Genomic DNA, 22,889 nt, shown 5'->3' with positions numbered 1-22,889 from the left:
AAAGAGACAGCTGGGTGACGATACTTGTTATTCCATCTCCAGTATGAAACACTTTGAAGCCTCGAGGGAATCACTCAAAAAACTACTATTCAAATACAAAAGGGATGGTATGATTTCCTCGCAAGAATTTGAATTCCTCCATGTCGAGTTCCCTGTATTGCCAAAACTTTATCTACTCCCTAAGATACATAAACTGACAAGACCAGTGCCAGGCCGGCCTATCATTTCAGCCATTGCAGGAGTGGCTGAACACATCACTGAATATATTGATTATTTTTTACAGAGCCTGGTTCAAGATTTACCTACATATGTCAGAGACACTGGCGATTTCCTGGCTAAAATTCAACACATCCAGTGGAATGAACAAATGCTTCTGATCACTTTGGACATAGAGTCGCTCTATACCAGTATAGAACATGCATGTGGTATTAAGGCTCTAGAATTTTTTCTTGGTAATCGACCCATCAACTGTTACCAACACAACAAAGTTTTGATCGAGTTGACATCCTGGTGTCTCCATAATAATTTCTTTCTTTTTGGGAGTGACCTTTATCTGCAGAAGCGTGGAGTCGCTATGGGGGCATGTTTCTCTCCTAGCTACGCGTGCTTGCACGTGGGCTGGTGGGAGGAACATGTCCTCAGGCGGCAACATGCCCAAATATATTCGGGACATGTTTTACTTTGGCTCCGCTACATAGATGACGTTTTTTTGTTATGGCAGGGTGACAAACAGAGTGCACAATTGTTCATTGATTCTATCAATATGAACAATGAAAATCTGAAATTCACTAGTTCCATTAGTGGATGTGAGGCTGAATTCCTGGATGTTAAAATACAGATCCACAATGGCCGGATTACTACTAAATTACATCGAAAAAGTACTGCTGGCAACAGTATCTTGCACGCCAGCAGTGCACATCCGCGCCATGTGGTTGACAACATTCCCCTAGGTGAACTATTGAGAATTAAGCGAATATGCAGTACAGAATCTGACTTGGTATCTTGTACCAATGAAGCTTTGGCTAGGTTTCGTGCTAGGGGGTACCGTGAATCTGTCCTTACAACGGCTTTGGCCAAGGCTAAAACTAGATCCCGTGCCTCCTTACTTGAAACCAACAACAGTGCTAATACATCCTGCACTTCTGATGAGGACATCACCAATCCGAGGTTCCTCACGCCATATAGCAGACAGGCAAGACAAATAAAATCTATTCTTTCTAAAAGATGGCCAGTGCTTGCCACAGATCCTGTACTTAAACCTCAACTAGCAGATATTCCCACTGTCACCTTTAGGAAGGGTCCCTCTCTCAGATCTCATGTCTGCCATGATTTTCCTGAATTAAGAAAAAAACAGGAATGGTTGAAAACTAGATCTGGCTTCTTACGCTGCACCTCCTGCAGGGCTTGCAAATTTGGCAAAAGTACCCGGCAATACAACACGCCATTCAGTCCAGACCCAATTCAAATCAAGGGCCAATATAATTGTAAGACTGAATTTGCCATATATGTCTTAACCTGCACATGTGGACTCAGGTATGTCGGTAGCACTCGACAACCTGTACACGTCAGGATCCTCCAGCATCTACGTGCAATTGTTAATAACGACCCAACTTACCCTGTAGCCAGGCACTTCAAGGCAATGCATAACAACAAACTGGAGTGCCTGTCCTATTTTGTCATCTCCGCAATTGATAAACCTAGGAGAGGCGGGGATAGGTTAAAGATGCTGAGAAGAATGGAATCTCATTTCATTCTTGAGTTAGACAGTAGATCCCCCAATGGTCTTAATAACACGGAAGACCTACATGTGTTTTTGTAATTCAGGCCCTGTTTCTGTCCACTATTCTGTATATTACCTTGGGTGGTGGGTTTCAGTCGGTCCATGCCCCCGCCCCCTTTTCCACATGTTTCATAGTCTTTTGTCTCCTTGTTGGGTTGTTGCACGTATCATTTATACATTACTTTATGGTGATTCATCATTTAGGTGTTTATGTTTATTTCTTTTGGCACACTTTACTGAGGACATAGACATAATTAGTTTGTTCTGTATTCCGTGTAAATACATGTTTCCATAACAGTCCCCTTTTTTTTTGACCATGATATTCCCATGATTGGATGCCTTTGTAGCCCATGCCTTACCACTTTGCTGCTACAGTCATATGTTTACATATCTTGCTGGTTTGCACTTTGATAGTTACAGATGTAACAAAATATGGTTTACATTTTAGCATATTTTGCACATAACCAATAATATCATTACTGGTTTTTAATCGCATCTGTTATGGTAAAAACTTAACCTTTTTAATATGCACTATGCACTTTAATAAGCTATTTTGCACTATCAATATCATTGATTGGGAAGGCTAATGTACATATTTACTGTGGGCTATATACAATTGTTTAGCATTTGCACTTTATGCTTTGTATAGAAAAAAAGTTTATCTAAACTTTTTTAACTTTTATATCATGGGTTTTATCTTTGTCAATTGAATATTTGGATTTTAACCTGTAAATGTAACATTCAAACTGTTATTTTTTCCATGCAATTTGGAAGACAGACTAAGCTACCATTTACCTGTAGTTTGTCCTCACTGTTTATTATCACGTGGTGTACTAAGAAAAAAAGAGGAGAAAAAATGCACTTTTTTTCACTGTTTAGTGAGCACTATTTAAAACGGATGCATTACCAGCTCTGACTGTCTGTGAGCAAGGGCGGATGCCCGAAACGCGTCAGATTGCCTGGTTCAGCTTCTAAATAAAGAACTGTGCTTATAATTATTGGATCCGCGTGGTTTCCTGGGTCGTTGAATTCGGAGCTCGGGGGACTGCATTTGTCGATATATATATATATATATATATATATATATATATATATATATATATATATATATTACCTACTGGCGGTCGCCAGTAGGTAGTTATAGTTAGGATTTTTTTCAATGTTAAATCTCAAAATTCTATTTGGAATAACTTTGGCGCCGGTTGACGAATCCGCCTCAAAATTTCCTGAAAATGGCCTCGCGGCGTTCCGGTCCTTCCCTGAAAGTTTGGGGGGGATTCGTCAAGTGGGGGCTGAGATAAAAGGGGGGTCCCAAAACGCGTTTTCCCCATGTTAATTTCCATAGGGCGGTCGATTTCACTTTTAGCCCGAACGGCTGAATGGATTTCCACCAAACTTGGCAAAATTGTAGGGACTGGTAGCCCGATGTGCCTTTGCTATGTCTCAAGATATGTCCTCCAGTGGATTTTGAGTAATTAAGGTTCAAAAAAATATATATATCTATAGCCGCGCTCCGGTACGCGCACCGGTACGCGCACCGGGCGCTTACCGCGACTTGCGCGCAGAAAGCTGATTGGCTTTGGGGTGTCTGTAAACATTCTAAACAGTCCGGAGCGGCCGCCATCTTGTGTCTCGGTAGGATCGAGACACGAGAGGGGGCCAAAACAAAGAGGGAAATGACCATAAGGGGGGAGAGTAGACCCCCCCTTGACCCCCTAGGTTTGATGTGGGGGCCATAAAAGGGCCCCGCGGGGCAAAAAAAATTAATTTTTTTTTTTATTTTCGCGGGGGGAGCGCCCGGTAAGCGCACCGGTGCGCGTACCGGGGAGCGTACCGGTGCGCGTACCGGGGAGCGTACCATGGGGGAAAAGAATGACAGTTTTAAAAGTAGCTGTTTAAAAAAAAAATGTTTTGTTGTTTTTTTATACATACACATACATATATATAAATGCATATGCATATATGTGTATATGTGTGCGTGTACAGAGAGGTAGAGAGGTAGAGGTAGAGAGGTAGAGAGGTAGAGATGTAGCGGAGTGAGTAATAGAGAGTGAGTAGTAGAGAGTAGTAGAGTGAAAAGTAGAGTGAGTAGTAGAGAGTAGTAGAGAGTGAGTAGTAGAGAGTGAGTAGTAGAGAGTAGTAGAGAGTAAGTAGTAGAGTGAGTAGTAGAGAGCAGTAGAAAGTGAGTAGTAGAGAGTAGTAAAGAGTGAGTAGTAGAGAGTGAGTAGTAGAGAGTGAGTAGTAGAGAGTAGTAGAGAATGAGTAGCAGAGAGAATAGTAGTGAGTAGTAGAGAGTGAGTAGTAGAGTGAGTAGTAGAGACTAGTAGAGAGAGTAGTAGAGAGTACGTAGTAGAGAATAGTAGAGAGTGTGTAGTAGAGGGAGAGTAGTAGAGAGTGAGTAGTAGAGAGTAGTAGAGAGTGAGAAGTAGAGAGTGAGTAGTAGAGAGTAGTAGTGAGTAGTAAAGAGTGAGTAGTAGAGAGTAGTAGATAGTGAGTAGTAGGGAGTAGTGAGTAGCGAGTAGTAGGGAGTGAGTAGTAGAGAGAGAGTAGTAGAGAGTAGTAGAGTAGTAGAGAATGAGTAGTAGACAGTGAGTATTTGAGAGTAGTGGAGTAGGAGAGAGTAAGTAGTAGAGAGTAGTGGAGAATATTCCAAAGTTTGGCACAGCACCACTTTCACAATGAGTCCAATCAAATCATATCACTTAGAGTCCTTATTGAAGCGCTGAATCTTGGTGTATATTCAAATGCTTTTATTTTCCTTAAGTTTATGTACCACAGCCAGCCGAAACATTTCGTTCTGTACAACAGAACTTCTTCAGGGCGTTCTTATTTCCTTCAAGTTATGTCGGTATCCAGTTGTCATATAACTAGATATTTCTTCCAAATGTTAGACGAGACATAAGTATATTCTTATTCAAAGTGACTAGGTATCAATTTTACCCACACAATTCGGGCAGACGAGTAATTTATAGCATCCTCAAAGTCTGTCTTTCAAAAATTCCAAAGTATAGGGCATGATAATCCAAATCCAAATGTTTCTCAAGAAAAGTCATTTACAATCGTTCAGAATATCGGTGTTTGGGCAGATATGATCCAGGGACCCCCAGTATGCAAGGGGAATTAGTCCCCCCTCTGCAAACGCGCCAGTGGCCTGCATTGCAGAGAAGTGTAACAAGGGTGTGGCCTCATTACACTTCTCTGCAATGCAGCTCCCTCGCGCATACTGGAGGCTCCTGGTGGACTAGTTGACCCCAGGGACCCCCAGTATGCAAGGGGAATTAGTTCCCCCTCTGCAAACGCAGCAGTGGGCTGCGTTGCAGAGAGGTATAACAAGGGGCATAGTCTCATTACACCTCTGCAATGCAGCCCCTGGCGCATACTGGAGGTTCCAGGTGCGCTAGTTGGCCCCCAGTGGCCCCCAGTATGCAAGGGGAATTAGTTCCCCCTCTTCAAACATGCACGGGGGCTGCGTTGCAGAGAGGTGTAAAAAGGGTTGTGGCTTCATTACACCTCCCCGCAATGCAGTCCTGGGGCATACTGGAGATTCATGGTGGGCTTTCAGGTCTTATATAGTTAGGAATTAGCATTTAAAAAACCTTTGAAATTCACTGAAAAAACTATAGGTTTCACACCAGTTATAGTTAGGAATTAGCATTTAAAAAACCTATGAAATTCACTGAAAAAACCATAGGTTTCACACCAGTTATAGTTAGGAATTAGCATTTAAAAAACCTATGAAATTCACTGAAAAAACCATAGGTTTCACACCAGTTATAGTTAGGAATTAGCATTTAAAAAACCTATTAAATTCACTGACAAAACCATAGGTTTCACACCAGTTATAGTTAGCTGGAAATTTTACTGACATAAAACCATTGAAATTCCCACGTTATAGTTAGTTGGACTCACTATAACTTGCGCGCCTGCAATGCACTGCTGATGACGTCACATATTACATCACTCATGACATGGTCAGTGACATCACTCATGACATCACTGATGACACCATCCTTGTGACAGAGTGACAGACCTAATTTCAGTGTAATGTAACGCTTGAAACACATATTCAAAAATAGAAACAAACATTTTCAAAAAAATGGAGATACCCAAACCAGTAACAACAACCAATTCAGTAATTCCACCATCTATATACACATCCACTCATTCACCAACAGTTCTATATAGTCACTCATATATATACTCACTCATCATATGTAGTGATACACCTATACATCCTGTTACACATCAGCAGTCATCCAAAAGTTACTCACACACATACTCACACTTGCAAATAAACTATTGAACATCCATTTATTTGCATATATATTTATACACACACTACCACCTTACTTCTAAGGAAACTTACACATACTTACTCTCTTAAACAATCACTTATAGAAACACATACTTATTTAAACAGGAACTCCTACAATCTCTCACTATATATACTATACTCACTTATATACATCAATACTCACATATACTAGATTAAAACATATGTCGTTACTAATGAAGACACTAGTGAGACAGTCATTCACTCACTAACACACACATATACACACTCATCCACCCATACAGTCCTGCACATATGCTGTCTTCAAAACACATACAAACAGTGAGTCAGTCACCAACCCCTGCAGCCACTTATACACAAAGAGAAACACTGATACAAACATTTAAATATTTAAACAATACTCGCTAATATATGTATTCACTAAGATACACTTAATAAGCCAGTTAACCAAACAATTTTTTTTTAAAAAACATCCATTTACACACTTATTTAAACATTTATTCTTCCATCGACCTTTACAAATACATATATAAAACAAATTTATTTTTCAGAAAGACACACATTCACTGGATGGTGTCATCAGTGATGTCATGAGTGATGTCACTGACCATGTCATGAGTGATGTAATATGTGACGTCATCAGCAGTGCATTGCAGGCGCGCAAGTTATAGTGAGTCCAACTAACTATAACGTGGGAATTTCAATGGTTTTATGTCAGTAAAATTTCCAGCTAACTATAACTGGTGTGAAACCTATGGTTTTGTCAGTGAATTTAATAGGTTTTTTAAATGCTAATTCCTAACTATAACTGGTGTGAAACCTATGGTTTTTTCAGTGAATATATATATATATATATATATATATATATATATATATATATATATATATATATATATTACCTACTGGCGGTCGCCAGTAGGTATATATAGTTAGGATTTTTTCTCTATGGGATTTTTGAAAATTCTATGTCTAATAACTTTGGCGTTTGTGGACGGAATTGGCTGAAATTTTCAGGAAAATGGAACATTTTGTTTCTGAGCAGCCCCTGACAATTTGGGGGGGGTTCATCAAGGGGGGGCCGAGAAAAAAGGGGGGTCCCAAAACGCATTTTTCCCATGTTAATTTCCATAGGGCGGTTGGCCTCACTTTTAGCTCGAACGGCTGAATGGATTTGCACGAAACTTGGCAAAATTATAGGGACTGTTAGCCTGATGTGCCTTTGCTAGGTCTCAATATATGTGCTCCAGTGGATTTTGAGTAATTTAGGTTCAAAAAAATATATATATCTGGGCGGAGCCTAACCACACATCTGATCTGATTGGCTGTCAGCACTTCATCCAAGAAGTGTTGGCAGCCATCTTGGGACCAATATACATGATAGCACCTCATTAAAAAGCATTGTGGTTAATAGAGGGTTTTAGGACTTTAGTTACATTATAAATCATTTGTTGATGGTACCATACTCGTTTTAGGAATTGTGGTGGGTTCTAAGGTGATTTTACCATGTGAAAAAACCTTCTGCTGTGATATCATGAATATTGTTTGAAAGAAAACTAATATCTCATGATTTTCCCACAGTGGTTTGGAAGGGGATCTATAAGCTAAACTGAAAGCATATTTTCTGTAAATTCACATTATCTTTCTCAGTCATGTGAAAATGAAGTCTGACATTCTCAGTAAAACATGTACATCCAACAAGGACAGAGACTGTCAGTTGATTCCTTTGTGTTCTACTGCAGCCTCCTAGAGTGTTCTAAAGAACAACTAGAGCGCTAACAGTCCTACTTATTACAAAGGTATGGCACACCTGAAGCCATCTTGATTGGAATAAAGTGGTAACTCTTAAAACATTTAATTTAAAAAGAAACAACATGAAGGGGTATATTTTGCCATAGAAAGTATGATTAGTGCTGCAGAATGAAAAATTAGGGCACATTTTGAGTGACTTCTCAAATCCTTTTCTATTTCATTAAAACATTCTGACATGCAGTCTCCCAAAATGGCCACCAGAGACAAAAGAGCCCAAATGTAGCCCAAATATCACCCAGATGTAGCCCAAGTATAGCCCAATGACAGAATGTCCCAGAGTGTTCTAAAGAACAACTAGAGCGCTAACAGTCCTACTTATTACAAAGGTATGGCACACCTGAAGCCATCTTGATTGGAATAAAGTGGTAACTCTTAAAACATTTAATTTAAAAAGAAACAACATGAGGGGGTATATTTTGCCATAGAAAGTATGATTAGTGCTGCAGAATGAAAAATTAGGGCACATTTTGAGTGACTTCTCAAATCCTTTTCTATTTCATTAAAACATTCTGACATGCAGTCTCCCAAAATGGCCACCAGAGACAAAAGAGCCCAAATGTAGCCCAAATATCACCCAGATGTAGCCCAAGTATAGCCCAATGACAGAATGTCCCAGAGTGTTCTAAAGAACAACTAGAGCGCTAACAGTCCTACTTATTACAAAGGTATAGCACACCTGGAGCCATCGTGATGGGAATAAAGTGGTAACTCTTAAGACATTTAATTTAAAAAGTAACAAAATGAGGGGGTATATTATGCAATAGAAGGTATTATTAGTGCTGCAGAAAGAAAAATTAGGGCACATTTTGAGTGACTTTTCAAATCCTCTTCTATTTCATTAAAAAATTCTGACATGCAGTCTCCCAAAATGGCCACCAGAGACAAAAGAGCCCAAATGTAGCCCAAATATCACCCAGATGTAGCCCAAGTATAGCCCAATGACAGAATGTCCCAGAGTGTTCTAAAGAACAACTAGAGCGCTAACAGTCCTACTTATTACAAAGGTATGGCACACCTGAAGCCATCTTGATTGGAATAAAGTGGTAACTCTTAAAACATTTAATTTAAAAAGAAACAACATGAGGGGGTATATTTTGCCATAGAAAGTATGATTAGTGCTGCAGAATGAAAAATTAGGGCACATTTTGAGTGACTTCTCAAATCCTTTTCTATTTCATTAAAACATTCTGACATGCAGTCTCCCAAAATGGCCACCAGAGACAAAAGAGCCCAAATGTAGCCCAAATATCACCCAGATGTAGCCCAAGTATAGCCCAATGACAGAATGTCCCAGAGTGTTCTAAAGAACAACTAGAGCGCTAACAGTCCTACTTATTACAAAGGTATAGCACACCTGGAGCCATCGTGATGGGAATAAAGTGGTAACTCTTAAGACATTTAATTTAAAAAGTAACAAAATGAGGGGGTATATTATGCAATAGAAGGTATTATTAGTGCTGCAGAAAGAAAAATTAGGGCACATTTTGAGTGACTTTTCAAATCCTCTTCTATTTCATTAAAAAATTCTGACATGCAGTCTCCCAAAATGGCCACCAGAGACAAAAGAGCCCAAATGTAGCCCAAATATCACCCAGATGTAGCCCAAGTATAGCCCAATGACAGAATGTCCCAGAGTGTTCTAAAGAACAACTAGAGCGCTAACAGTCCTACTTATTACAAAGGTATGGCACACCTGAAGCCATCTTGATTGGAATAAAGTGGTAACTCTTAAAACATTTAATTTAAAAAGGAACAAAATGAGGGGGTATATTTTGCCATATGAATTATGATTAGTGCTGCAGAAAGAAAAATTAGGGCACATTTTGAGTGACTTCTCAAACGCTCTTCAATTTCATTAAAAAATTCTGACATAGTCTCGCAAGATGGCCACCAGAGACAAAAGAGCCTAAATGTAGCCCAAATATCACCCAGATGTACCCCAAGTATAGCCCAATGACAGAATGTATCAGAGTGTTCTAAAGAACAACTAGAGCGCTAACAGTCTTACTTATGACAAAAGTATGGCACACCAGAAGCCATCTTGATTGGAATGAAGTGGTAGGTCTGAAAACACTCAATTTAAAAAGGAACAACATGAGGGGGTTAATTTTGCCATAGAAAGTATGATTAGTGCTTCAGAAAGAAAAATTAGGGATCATTTTGAGTGACTTCTCAAATCCTCTTCTATTTCATTAAAAAAATTCTGACATGCAGACTGAAACATGCACTTTGAATACCAGCAGCAGACGTCCCTGGTGAGCAGTAGCTTTACTACAGTGATCTAATGTGCAACTAGAGTGCTAACATTCAGAATTTATGGCAAATGTGTGACACATCTGAATGCCTTCTTGATGGAACCAAAGTAAACAAGCATTGAAAATGCAATAGATCTCGCCCTCATTTAAGTTAAAGCCATTCTGTTTGTAATGAGGTGGCTTTTTAGCTTTGCTTTTATTAGTGTTTTTTCAACTTGCATGTAAATAACGCACCGTTTTCACCAAATCGACTTTGCCCAAGCACACCCTTCCCTTCGGCCAACAAATCCCAAAAATTCGGCACACCTGCCGATCCACTCTCCCTACAGCTCACCCAAGCCCCGTCCCTCTAGCGCAACTGGAACATCCCAAATTCACCTTCTCCATGCGCACCAAAAACTCCCATTGAATAACATGACAATTCGCTACTCCGCACAAAAATTGCTCTTTAAAGCACTTCCCCTGCTCCGATCCGCTTCAAACTTGGCTGGACACTAGTTCCAGCGATTCCCTAACATCTCACCAAAAATCAGCTCAATCCATCCACTGGAACGGGGACGAATTTCAACCCGAATACGCGCCCCCCGCAAACACAAAAAAAAGCCATAAAACGGCCAAATCTCGACCAAAAACCGCCAAAATCCCTCAAAACCTTGCCAACACAAATACGCACGAAACTGAACCGGCCCCTCAGCCCTAGGCTCCGGGAACCCTACTTAATTGACCCAAAAGCCCTAAAAAAGCAACATAATACACACGAAAACGCCCTAACAACCCTAAAATGCATATAAGTATATGTATGCATGCATTTATGTTTGTATTTATATGTAGATATACAGATGATATATGTTTATATATGTATGTATATATATATATTCACTGAAAAAACCATAGGCTATAGACCATATATAGTTAGGAATTAGCATTTACAAAACCTTGAAAATTCACTGAAAAAACCGTAGGTTATAGACCATATATAGTTAGGAATTAGCATTTACAAAACCTTGAAAATTCACTGAAAAAACCATAGGTTATAGACCATATATAGTTAGGAATTCGCATTTACAAAACCTTATTTTACTCACACAAAACCATTGAAATTCCATATATAGTTAGTTGCACTAACTATATATCGCGCACCCGCAATCCACTGCTGATGATGTCACATATTACATCATTCATGACATGGTCAGTGACATCACTGATGACATCACTGATGACATCTCAAATGACATCACTGATGACATCACTGATGACAACATCCAGTGACTGTATGTTTCTGTAAAGTTAAAATATGTCTTACATATTGAAGAATGAGTGGATGTATAAGTGTCTGGATGAAGGATTTAGTAGGTGCATGACTGACTGTATGAGTGAGTGATTAAATGTGTCTCACTGAGTGCATGGGTTAGTGACTAAACTGTCTTAATTTGTGCATCATTATGTCTGTTGTTCTGTAAACTGTTGCATGTGTTGATAAGTAGCTATATGAGTAACTATATGGGTTATTGATTGGTTGCCCAAGTATTTGTATGGGATACTGAGTGTGTGTGGGGGTGGCTGGGAGGTGTATGACTCTGTGCATAGATGTGTGAGCAGTTGATTCACTAGATGTATGGTTTCAAAAGTGCATGTGGAAACAGCTGTATGGGCGGTTGACTGTGTGCATGAGTGTATTGGTGAGTGAATGGATATCTCAGTGCTACATGTCAAAGTAAGTACATATGTAAAACACAGTACATGTGAGAGTTGACATATATAAATAACTGTGCATAAGAGCCAGTGAATGTGTGAGTGGCTGTATGGATCATTGTGAACTTGTATCAGGGATTGTATAAGAGAGTTAATATGTGTTAGTATATGTTTGAATAAGTAAAGTTTGTATAACTGTATAGTTGAGGAAATGGAGGTGTGATTGATTCTTTGATTGACTGACTAGGTGTGTGAGTAACTCCATGGATGAGTGACAGTCTGTGAGTGTCTGTTTACACTGATTGTATCTAAGGTTATATTAGAGTCTGAAGAGGTTCATCGTATTATCACATGAATGATATCATCAGTGATGTGATCAGTAATGTCAAATGAGATGTCATCAGTGATGTCATCAGTGATGTCATTTGAGATGTCATCAGTGATGTCATTTGAGATGTCATCAGTGATGTCATCAGTGATGTCACTGACCATGTCATGAATGATGTAATATGTGACATCATCAGCAGTGGATTGCGGGTGCGCGATATATAGTTAGTGCAACTAACTATATATGGAATTTCAATGGTTTTGTGTGAGTAAAATAAGGTTTTGTAAATGCGAATTCCTAACTATATATGGTCTATAACCTATGGTTTTTTCAGTGAATATATATATATATATATATATATATATATATATATATATATATATATATATATATATATATATATAGTTAGGATTTTTTCTCTATGGGATTTTTGAAAATTCTATGTCTAATAACTTTGGCGTTTGTGGACGGAATTGGCTGAAATTTTCAGGAAAATGGAACATTTTGTTTCTGAGCAGCCCCTGACAATTTGGGGGGGGTTCATCAAGGGGGGGCCGAGAAAAAAGGGGGGTCCCAAAACGCATTTTTCCCATGTTAATTTCCATAGGGCGGTTGGCCTCACTTTTAGCTCGAACGGCTGAATGGATTTGCACGAAACTTGGCAAAATTATAGGGACTGTTAGCCTGATGTGCCTTTGCTAGGTCTCAATATATGTGCTCCACTGGATTTTGAGTAATTTAGGTTCAAAAAAATATATATATCTGGGCGGAGCCTAACCACACATCTGATCTGATTGGCTGTCAGCACTTCATCCAAGAAGTGTTGGCAGCCATTTTGGGACCAATATACATGATAGCACCTCATTAAAAAGCATTGTGGTTAATAGAGGGTTTTAGGACTTTAGTTACATTATAAATCATTTGTTGATGGTACCATACTCGTTTTAGGAATTGTGGTGGGTTCTAAGGTGATTTTACCATGTGAAAAAACCTTCTGCTGTGATATCATGAATATTGTTTGAAAGAAAACTAATATCTCATGATTTTCCCACAGTGGTTTGGAAGGGGATCTATAAGCTAAACTGAAAGCATATTTTCTGTAAATTCACATTATCTTTCTCAGTCATGTGAAAATGAAGTCTGACATTCTCAGTAAAACATGTACATCCAACAAGGACAGAGACTGTCAGTTGATTCCTTTGTGTTCTACTGCAGCCTCCTAGAGTGTTCTAAAGAACAACTAGAGCGCTAACAGTCCTACTTATTACAAAGGTATGGCACACCTGAAGCCATCTTGATTGGAATAAAGTGGTAACTCTTAAAACATTTAATTTAAAAAGAAACAACATGAAGGGGTATATTTTGCCATAGAAAGTATGATTAGTGCTGCAGAATGAAAAATTAGGGCACATTTTGAGTGACTTCTCAAATCCTTTTCTATTTCATTAAAACATTCTGACATGCAGTCTCCCAAAATGGCCACCAGAGACAAAAGAGCCCAAATGTAGCCCAAATATCACCCAGATGTAGCCCAAGTATAGCCCAATGACAGAATGTCCCAGAGTGTTCTAAAGAACAACTAGAGCGCTAACAGTCCTACTTATTACAAAGGTATGGCACACCTGAAGCCATCTTGATTGGAATAAAGTGGTAACTCTTAAAACATTTAATTTAAAAAGAAACAACATGAGGGGGTATATTTTGCCATAGAAAGTATGATTAGTGCTGCAGAATGAAAAATTAGGGCACATTTTGAGTGACTTCTCAAATCCTTTTCTATTTCATTAAAACATTCTGACATGCAGTCTCCCAAAATGGCCACCAGAGACAAAAGAGCCCAAATGTAGCCCAAATATCACCCAGATGTAGCCCAAGTATAGCCCAATGACAGAATGTCCCAGAGTGTTCTAAAGAACAACTAGAGCGCTAACAGTCCTACTTATTACAAAGGTATAGCACACCTGGAGCCATCGTGATGGGAATAAAGTGGTAACTCTTAAGACATTTAATTTAAAAAGTAACAAAATGAGGGGGTATATTATGCAATAGAAGGTATTATTAGTGCTGCAGAAAGAAAAATTAGGGCACATTTTGAGTGACTTTTCAAATCCTCTTCTATTTCATTAAAAAATTCTGACATGCAGTCTCCCAAAATGGCCACCAGAGACAAAAGAGCCCAAATGTAGCCCAAATATCACCCAGATGTAGCCCAAGTATAGCCCAATGACAGAATGTCCCAGAGTGTTCTAAAGAACAACTAGAGCGCTAACAGTCCTACTTATTACAAAGGTATGGCACACCTGAAGCCATCTTGATTGGAATAAAGTGGTAACTCTTAAAACATTTGATTTAAAAAGGAACAAAATGAGGGGGTATATTTTGCCATATGAATTATGATTAGTGCTGCAGAAAGAAAAATTAGGGCACATTTTGAGTGACTTCTCAAACGCTCTTCAATTTCATTAAAAAATTCTGACATAGTCTCGCAAGATGGCCACCAGAGACAAAAGAGCCTAAATGTAGCCCAAATATCACCCAGATGTACCCCAAGTATAGCCCAATGACAGAATGTATCAGAGTGTTCTAAAGAACAACTAGAGCGCTAACAGTCTTACTTATGACAAAAGTATGGCACACCAGAAGCCATCTTGATTGGAATGAAGTGGTAGGTCTGAAAACACTCAATTTAAAAAGGAACAACATGAGGGGGTTAATTTTGCCATAGAAAGTATGATTAGTGCTTCAGAAAGAAAAATTAGGGATCATTTTGAGTGACTTCTCAAATCCTCTTCTATTTCATTAAAAAAATTCTGACATGCAGACTGAAACATGCACTTTGAATACCAGCAGCAGACGTCCCTGGTGAGCAGTAGCTTTACTACAGTGATCTAATGTGCAACTAGAGTGCTAACATTCAGAATTTATGGCAAATGTGTGACACATCTGAATGCCTTCTTGATGGAACCAAAGTAAACAAGCATTGAAAATGCAATAGATCTCGCCCTCATTTAAGTTAAAGCCATTCTGTTTGTAATGAGGTGGCTTTTTAGCTTTGCTTTTATTAGTGTTTTTTCAACTTGCATGTAAATAACGCACCGTTTTCACCAAATCGACTTTGCCCAAGCACACCCTTCCCTTCGGCCAACAAATCCCAAAAATTCGGCACACCTGCCGATCCACTCTCCCTACAGCTCACCCAAGCCCCGTCCCTCTAGCGCAACTGGAACATCCCAAATTCACCTTCTCCATGCGCACCAAAAACTCCCATTGAATAACATGACAATTCGCTACTCCGCACAAAAATTGCTCTTTAAAGCACTTCCCCTGCTCCGATCCGCTTCAAACTTGGCTGGACACTAGTTCCAGCGATTCCCTAACATCTCACCAAAAATCAGCTCAATCCATCCACTGGAACGGGGACGAATTTCAACCCGAATACGCGCCCCCCGCAAACACAAAAAAAAGCCATAAAACGGCCAAATCTCGACCAAAAACCGCCAAAATCCCTCAAAACCTTGCCAACACAAATACGCACGAAACTGAACCGGCCCCTCAGCCCTAGGCTCCGGGAACCCTACTTAATTGACCCAAAAGCCCTAAAAAAGCAACATAATACACACGAAAACGCCCTAACAACCCTAAAATGCATATAAGTATATGTATGCATGCATTTATGTTTGTATTTATATGTAGATATACAGATGATATATGTTTATATATGTATGTATATATATATATTCACTGAAAAAACCATAGGCTATAGACCATATATAGTTAGGAATTAGCATTTACAAAACCTTGAAAATTCACTGAAAAAACCGTAGGTTATAGACCATATTTAGGTAGGAATTAGCATTTACAAAACCTTGAAAATTCACTGAAAAAACCATAGGTTATAGACCATATATAGTTAGGAATTCGCATTTACAAAACCTTATTTTACTCACACAAAACCATTGAAATTCCATATATAGTTAGTTGCACTAACTATATATCGCGCACCCGCAATCCACTGCTGATGATGTCACATATTACATCATTCATGACATGGTCAGTGACATCACTGATGACATCACTGATGACATCTCAAATGACATCACTGATGACATCACTGATGACAACATCCAGTGACTGTATGTTTCTGTAAAGTTAAAATATGTCTTACATATTGAAGAATGAGTGGATGTATAAGTGTCTGGATGAAGGATTTAGTAGGTGCATGACTGACTGTATGAGTGAGTGATTAAATGTGTCTCACTGAGTGCATGGGTTAGTGACTAAACTGTCTTAATTTGTGCATCATTATGTCTGTTGTTCTGTAAACTGTTGCATGTGTTGATAAGTAGCTATATGAGTAACTATATGGGTTATTGATTGGTTGCCCAAGTATTTGTATGGGATACTGAGTGTGTGTGGGGGTGGCTGGGAGGTGTATGACTCTGTGCATAGATGTGTGAGCAGTTGATTCACTAGATGTATGGTTTCAAAAGTGCATGTGGAAACAGCTGTATGGGCGGTTGACTGTGTGCATGAGTGTATTGGTGAGTGAATGGATATCTCAGTGCTACATGTCAAAGTAAGTACATATGTAAAACACAGTACATGTGAGAGTTGACATATATAAATAACTGTGCATAAGAGCCAGTGAATGTGTGAGTGGCTGTATGGATCATTGTGAACTTGTATCAGGGATTGTATAAGAGAGTTAATATGTGTTAGTATATGTTTGAATAAGTAAAGTTTGTATAACTGTATAGTTGAGGAAATGGAGGTGTGATTGATTCTTTGATTGACTGACTAGGTGTGTGAGTAACTCCATGGATGAGTGACAGTCTGTGAGTGTCTGTTTACACTGATTGTATCTAAGGTTATATTAGAGTCTGAAGAGGTTCATCGTATTATCACATGAATGATATCATCAGTGATGTGATCAGTAATGTCAAATGAGATGTCATCAGTGATGTCATATGTGATATATATATATGTGTGTGTATTAAAAAAATTACGTTTTTTTATGACATAAAATAATTATTTAATACTTTTATGGTAATATAAATATTTCTAAGTATGTTTTAGTTAAATATATTTATTATTTGATTCATTTTAAATTACTTTTAAAGACATTTAAAAAAATGATATTTTGACTAACTTTATTTTTTAAAACTATATTTTTGATTCGATATTTTTGTACTTATCTGTTTGTAGATAGGAATTCGATATTTTTGCATTCTATATTTTTTCTTAGATATTTTGGTAATTCCATATTTGTGTATTTGATATTATGTAAGTGGTCTGGAGGGTCTGTTAAACTAGAAATATTTACGTTTGAGTATTGCCCTACATAAGTTAGCAATTGCTGGACCATTTTCTTTGCAGACACTATTTTAGCCTTTTCAAAACTAAGTCAGTTTAATTCTCACAAATGTTCCATTGTAAGTTTAGTTTTATGCAATATAGGCTTGTTCCCGTAATGAGTACACTGTTCCTATTAGCGTATACCTTTCTTACTAGATACCCTCTTGTCTGGTGGCGGGCCTGTATAAAACAACCTTGGACTTTGTAACTGTGTAAGATATGAGTGCTGAAACTATTTTTTCTGTATTCACTGCTTAGCTGCACATGCCTGGAAAATTCCATTGCGGGCATGTTTCAGCCCAATTGTAAAATGTACATAATGTATCTTTATGTTAGTCAATTTCAGTCCTTCTGCAGCACTCCTAGTGACTGGGTAACTGGGCTCTGCTCCAAGCATATATGAATAAATAGTTATTGCTTTGTATTCTCTACTGTCAGATCAACTCTTTATTTGGTATAGAAGTCTGAGAGGTGTTCATTAGTGACCCGGGTGACCCTAAACGGGTCACTTCCTTCACAACTCAAATGTAGAAACGTCGCTGCCACACACACGATTGCCTCATTCGTTTCAGCACGCAACAGCTTAAATGACTAATTGCAGTGTAGCACTGTCTCATGCCCAGCTCTCTGCAGATCAGGAGTAACGACTTTTCTCTTGGACAGTCATAGCCAAGGCTGAAAGACAAATATTATATACATATACAAGTGTCTCAATCGCGTGTCGGCAGACTGGGCACCCAGTGCTCTGGTCAAGGGTACCCATCTACTAGTGGGAAAAGGACTTTATGGGAAAGGAAGTCTAGAAAGTATTCAAACCTATAGTGGTACTTAAGATCCATATAATCAAGGGTGTGGGTTCCTGAATTCTTGTGCCTAACTTCGGAACCACAGACATTTGCCCAGTTCAGTTCCTTAACACAAGTCTTAGCTAGGGGATTCATGTGGAACTCATTTCAGCAAAAGCCATCTATTTCCAGTTTAGTTAGTAATGTCTTGAGGTTAGTCATTCAGTTGGTCTTGTTTCCTTTGTCCATAGTAGCTATTTCATTAAAGGCACAGTAGTAGTTGTCTGAGGTCGAAGTGGACCTCTATTTTTCCCAAATAGGTTGAATGGCCTGATTTAGATCTTGGCGGGACTACCATCAGTGTACTGCTTTGGAGGCGGTCACAAGTACTCCGTCTAGATGATGGTGGTCCACCAGCCATGTTAAGATGTTGTGGCTATAGCCAGGTTCCCGTGGCCACAGCAGTCTTCTCTGCTGGCTGACAGTACTCCACCGCCGTCAGGCATGTTACAATGTGCTGGCGGTATCCTGGCAGCAGAGTCCTGATGGAGTGAGGTCCTGCTGGTCTGGAGACAGGTTAGTACTATGTGTCATTATCTTAAAACACATTTATATGTTGTGAATTTGTCATAATGTATATGTAGGTAATGTGTACTGTCCTTTTTGTTTATCTATAGCATTGCATTTTAACAACATACATACACTATTGAATGTACATCCACAGTCACCACAAGCATAACACCCACCCAACACCTCCTTCAAAATATATTGTTTTATTTGTCACTACAGGTGTGTTCATCTTACCTCGATAAGTGGTAAGATGTACACTTATGCATACAATTTATGAGCACAGTAAAAATACACAAGGTGAAAGCAAATGTTACCATTCTATTCATAGTGAGACAAGTGACACAGAAGCCTAGCTTCGATTCCGGTAACAAAGGGGTTGATGAGTGTCTTAGTCAAGTAGCAGCAGCACAGAAAAGACCTGGACAATGACATTTATTTCAAGACTTAATCGGAAGTGGGACCCTAAAAGAGGTCAGCTCAACGGAGTACTTCGTACCGCCATTGCGGCAGGAGGACAGTAGTCCCACCAAGATCTAAATCAGAGCCTTGCCTTACTTGAGAATGATTTTACACCAGTGTCCCACAGGAGTGGGAGGATATGGATACCCGGGTAAATCCAATAGTGACCGTAGAAAGTTGTCGACAGTTGGCAAAGATAACCCCATGTTGCCCCACCGTTTGCTCCATTTTGTATGAGAAGGAGCACAGGGAAATTTTGAACTCAAACCCATTCTCCTTTCCTTGTGGGGTGTCTCAGGGGTCCTCTCTATCAATGTTACCCCTCTGGCCTATCTAATCTGAAGTTTTGGCTTCAAAGTATGTTTCCACGCCGATGACACATAACTTGTGGGGTCAGTTTCATCTGATGTTGAAGAGGAGGCAAACCATTTTCAGAGTTGCATGTCTCACATTGCAAATTGGATGCAAAGTAACATAAACTATAAACACCAATGCAGAGTGCAGCCTGGTTTAATAACAGTGCCAATGTGGGATTCTTCCAGGTCCTCAGTAGTTACCCACTGTTAGGTGACCCTGTGTATAGATCCAGTAGCAGCTGTATGAGGATGTTATCTTGGCAAGAAAGGACTGAACTGGGAGACCATTGAGACCCATGGCAGCGATAACATATGTAAACTCAGTTGCTGTGAGTGGATCCTCTACAGATCGCTGTTGAAAAGCACTCGGACAACAAGGTTTGGTGGTGGTGACATGATTGAAGTTCTGCCACTGAGCGGATTTGTGGCTCAGCATTGAGTTCTGCCTAGTAGACGGCAGAGTGAGTATTGCCTGGCTCGTTGTTAATCAAGGTTGTGAATTTGATTCTTTGTGTGTTGTAACCAATGTTGAAGTATTATTGTTTTGTTCATAAAGGTGACTCTGAGACACCTGGCAGAGTTTCCTGCTTCATCCTTTCAGAGCGCCTGAGGGCGAGCATAGCTGCGTCAATGCATGCTGCGTCTTCTCAGGATAGGCACACTATGCTTCCGCATTGTCTGATCCTGGGCCACAATCTTGTGTGTTCTAGTCTGATATAGTGGACCAGCTGTGAAATCACCTCCCTACTCATTACCACAGAGTAGGTGCTTCCTAGGATGCAGTGGAGTCTACAGATGCAATATTGTCTCACAAATATTGTGTCATATTGTTGCTCAGAGTGTCCTTAAAGGGCTTTTGGGTCCGCCACCAAGAGCTGAGCAGCCAGGGTATCTAGGAGTACGGACGGCCGCAATGAACATGCATCGCTAAAGGAGTGTGATCAGACAAACTCCAGGCATGAAGCTTGATGTTGGATGCTTCCAGAGATCTTGTCTGAGAATATGCCAGTAAGGATTAGGAGTCTGTGATGGTCTGGAGCATGACAATCGTAGAGGTCTGATCATCTTAATCCACAACCAATGGAGCCATCCATGGAGTCAGCAATAACCACAAGTGAATTATTGAGGGCCCATGTAGACTGAGCCAGGAGAAGGGGGCATGGGGCCTCTGTTGACTTACACATCCAAAGACTTCTCCAGGGACCTTGTTTTGGACCCCTAACAGGCATCCTGAAAAAGCAAGTCAACCCATGTCAATGAAGCCCAGGTCCAAAAAGGCAACAGGAAAAGAGATTTTCAAGCTCCCTTGGCCTGGGGCTCATCAACTGTCTCCTGGGCCTGCTCCACAATCGAGTGCCACCCGGCCTGCTGGCCGCCATGATAGAGGACTCTCAAGTGGGAGCACAAGCAGTTCGTGGGAGCAGGCCAAGTATAACCATTAAATACTGGCCAGTATAAAAACCAGTGAAATTACCAGAAGGTGGCAAAGGATTACCCGGATTAACGATTGGAGGCTGAGCTGGCAGCACTGGAAACTAAAGATGCCTGCAAGCTCAGCTTTCCCTACAGCACGCTAGTTGTTTTCCCCCTAACCATGAATGGAATGTGAAGCGCACACTTACTAACAAATGCAACTTCACTCACCTGATGAAATTACTGAAAAGGCAGCTGTATTCTAAGCTCTCCATTGCGTAAGTTTAGTTTGGGTGGAAGCATCTTGGTTGTGTCATGTAATTCCTTTTGTAACTTCCTTGTGAGGAGACGTTTCTTTTTCCTGGGTAGCGTCTCGGTTTTGAGAGTGCCTTACTGAGATTTATTGTCTCTTGTCCTGACCCTTGGCATGGTGCTCCTTGAATTACCTCAGAAGGTCATAGAGCAACGAATGTAGAAAAGATGAAGAAGATTGTGTCTCAAAATAGAGCTTAACCCTGACACTGTGGATTTGTGTTAAATAAAAGATCTTGCTGAGGATAAAACTGGAAACAAAGAAAAGCAATAATACTTACCTGCAATTTCTTTTCTGTTGAGCTACATTAAAGAATAGAACATTAAAAGAAAAAGCAAAAAACACAAGTATTCAAGTTGTTGAATTAAAAACGAAAACAATTACCTGTTTGAGCCTCCCACCTCAGTCTCTCCATGGCCTGATTCTTAACTTCTCCAAGAAAGTCAGCTGAAAGAAAAAAATAACTAAGATTTAATTGCATTATTATCATTTTTTGGAAATGTAAATAATAAGCTAGCATTAGATGTTCCACAGTTTCAACTCATATTGGGACTACCCTGGTTGACAAAACACAATCCCACTAAACATTGGAGTGCAAGGACAAATGAAATGAATTCTGAATATTGGCTGGAAAATTGTTTTGCCAAAATTGAATTACATCAAGACTCACATGCAGCAACCCAGTTTTGTGAAAGTGGAGTTTCAATGTGTGTGATACAAACATATGAGATCACTGATGAGTATAGAGATTATACAAATGTGTTTTATCAAATGGAAGCGGAAGAAACTTCCCCAAATTAGGTCATACGACTGCAAAATTCTGTTTGAACCCAGCTCGAATATAGCCTGTAGTTGAATCAATGCACTGGCAGAAAAGGAAAACCAACATCTAAAAGAATACCTTTAAAAAATGCTTATACAACAGAATTATCAGGCTACCTCAGACTCCAGTTTTATCACCACTTTTCTTCGTTCCAAAGAAAGGGGGTGACCTAAGGCTCTGCACAGATTATAGAGCATTCAAACGAATCATAATCTGAAATCGCAATCTGTTGCCTCTCAATTCTGTGCTTTTACATCAAGTAAATGGGGCGCTAATTTACACCAATTTGGATCTCAGTGGTGCCTATCACCTGATTAGAATACAAGTAGGGGACAAATGGAAAACGGCATCCAGGACAAAATATGACTTGTTGGAGTACCATGTAATGCCAAACAGCCTATGTAATGCCCCTGCTATTTTTCTGCTTTTTATTATTGATGTCTTAAGTGGGTTTATAGAAAAATGTGCAATTGTCTATATAGATGATAATTTAATATACTCAACTACTGAGTAAGAACATGGGGCGCAAGTAAGAGAGGTACTTTAAAGACTGAGAGAGATCAAGTTATATGTAAAGCTGGAGAAATGCACGTTCAACACGACTACAATAGACTTTCTAGGAGTTGTAATCTCCCCTCCAGGTATAACCATGGATGA

The 22,889-nt window shown here is 39.5% G+C and overlaps 1 protein-coding gene across 1 annotated transcript in view; it reads right to left on the bottom strand.

Annotated features, from left to right (window-relative positions):
* Positions 1 to 21,852, bottom strand: part of LOC147727785 (uncharacterized) — a 1,253,841-nt gene extending 1,231,989 nt beyond the window's left edge. Inside the window, exon 1 of the mRNA XM_086963180.1 lies at positions 21,794 to 21,852. Within this exon, the coding sequence (XP_086819306.1) occupies positions 21,794 to 21,824 (31 nt within the window). The 5' untranslated portion in view covers positions 21,825 to 21,852. The remainder of the gene's footprint in view (positions 1 to 21,793) is intronic.
* Positions 21,853 to 22,889: the final 1,037 nt, after the last annotated feature.

The sequence above is a fragment of the Lissotriton vulgaris genome, chromosome 3_1 (genome assembly GCF_964263255.1).
Source record: "Lissotriton vulgaris chromosome 3_1, aLisVul1.2, whole genome shotgun sequence".
In the NCBI taxonomy this organism is placed as follows: Eukaryota; Metazoa; Chordata; class Amphibia; order Caudata; family Salamandridae; genus Lissotriton; species Lissotriton vulgaris.
This window is presented reverse-complemented; position numbering and strand designations above follow the sequence as displayed.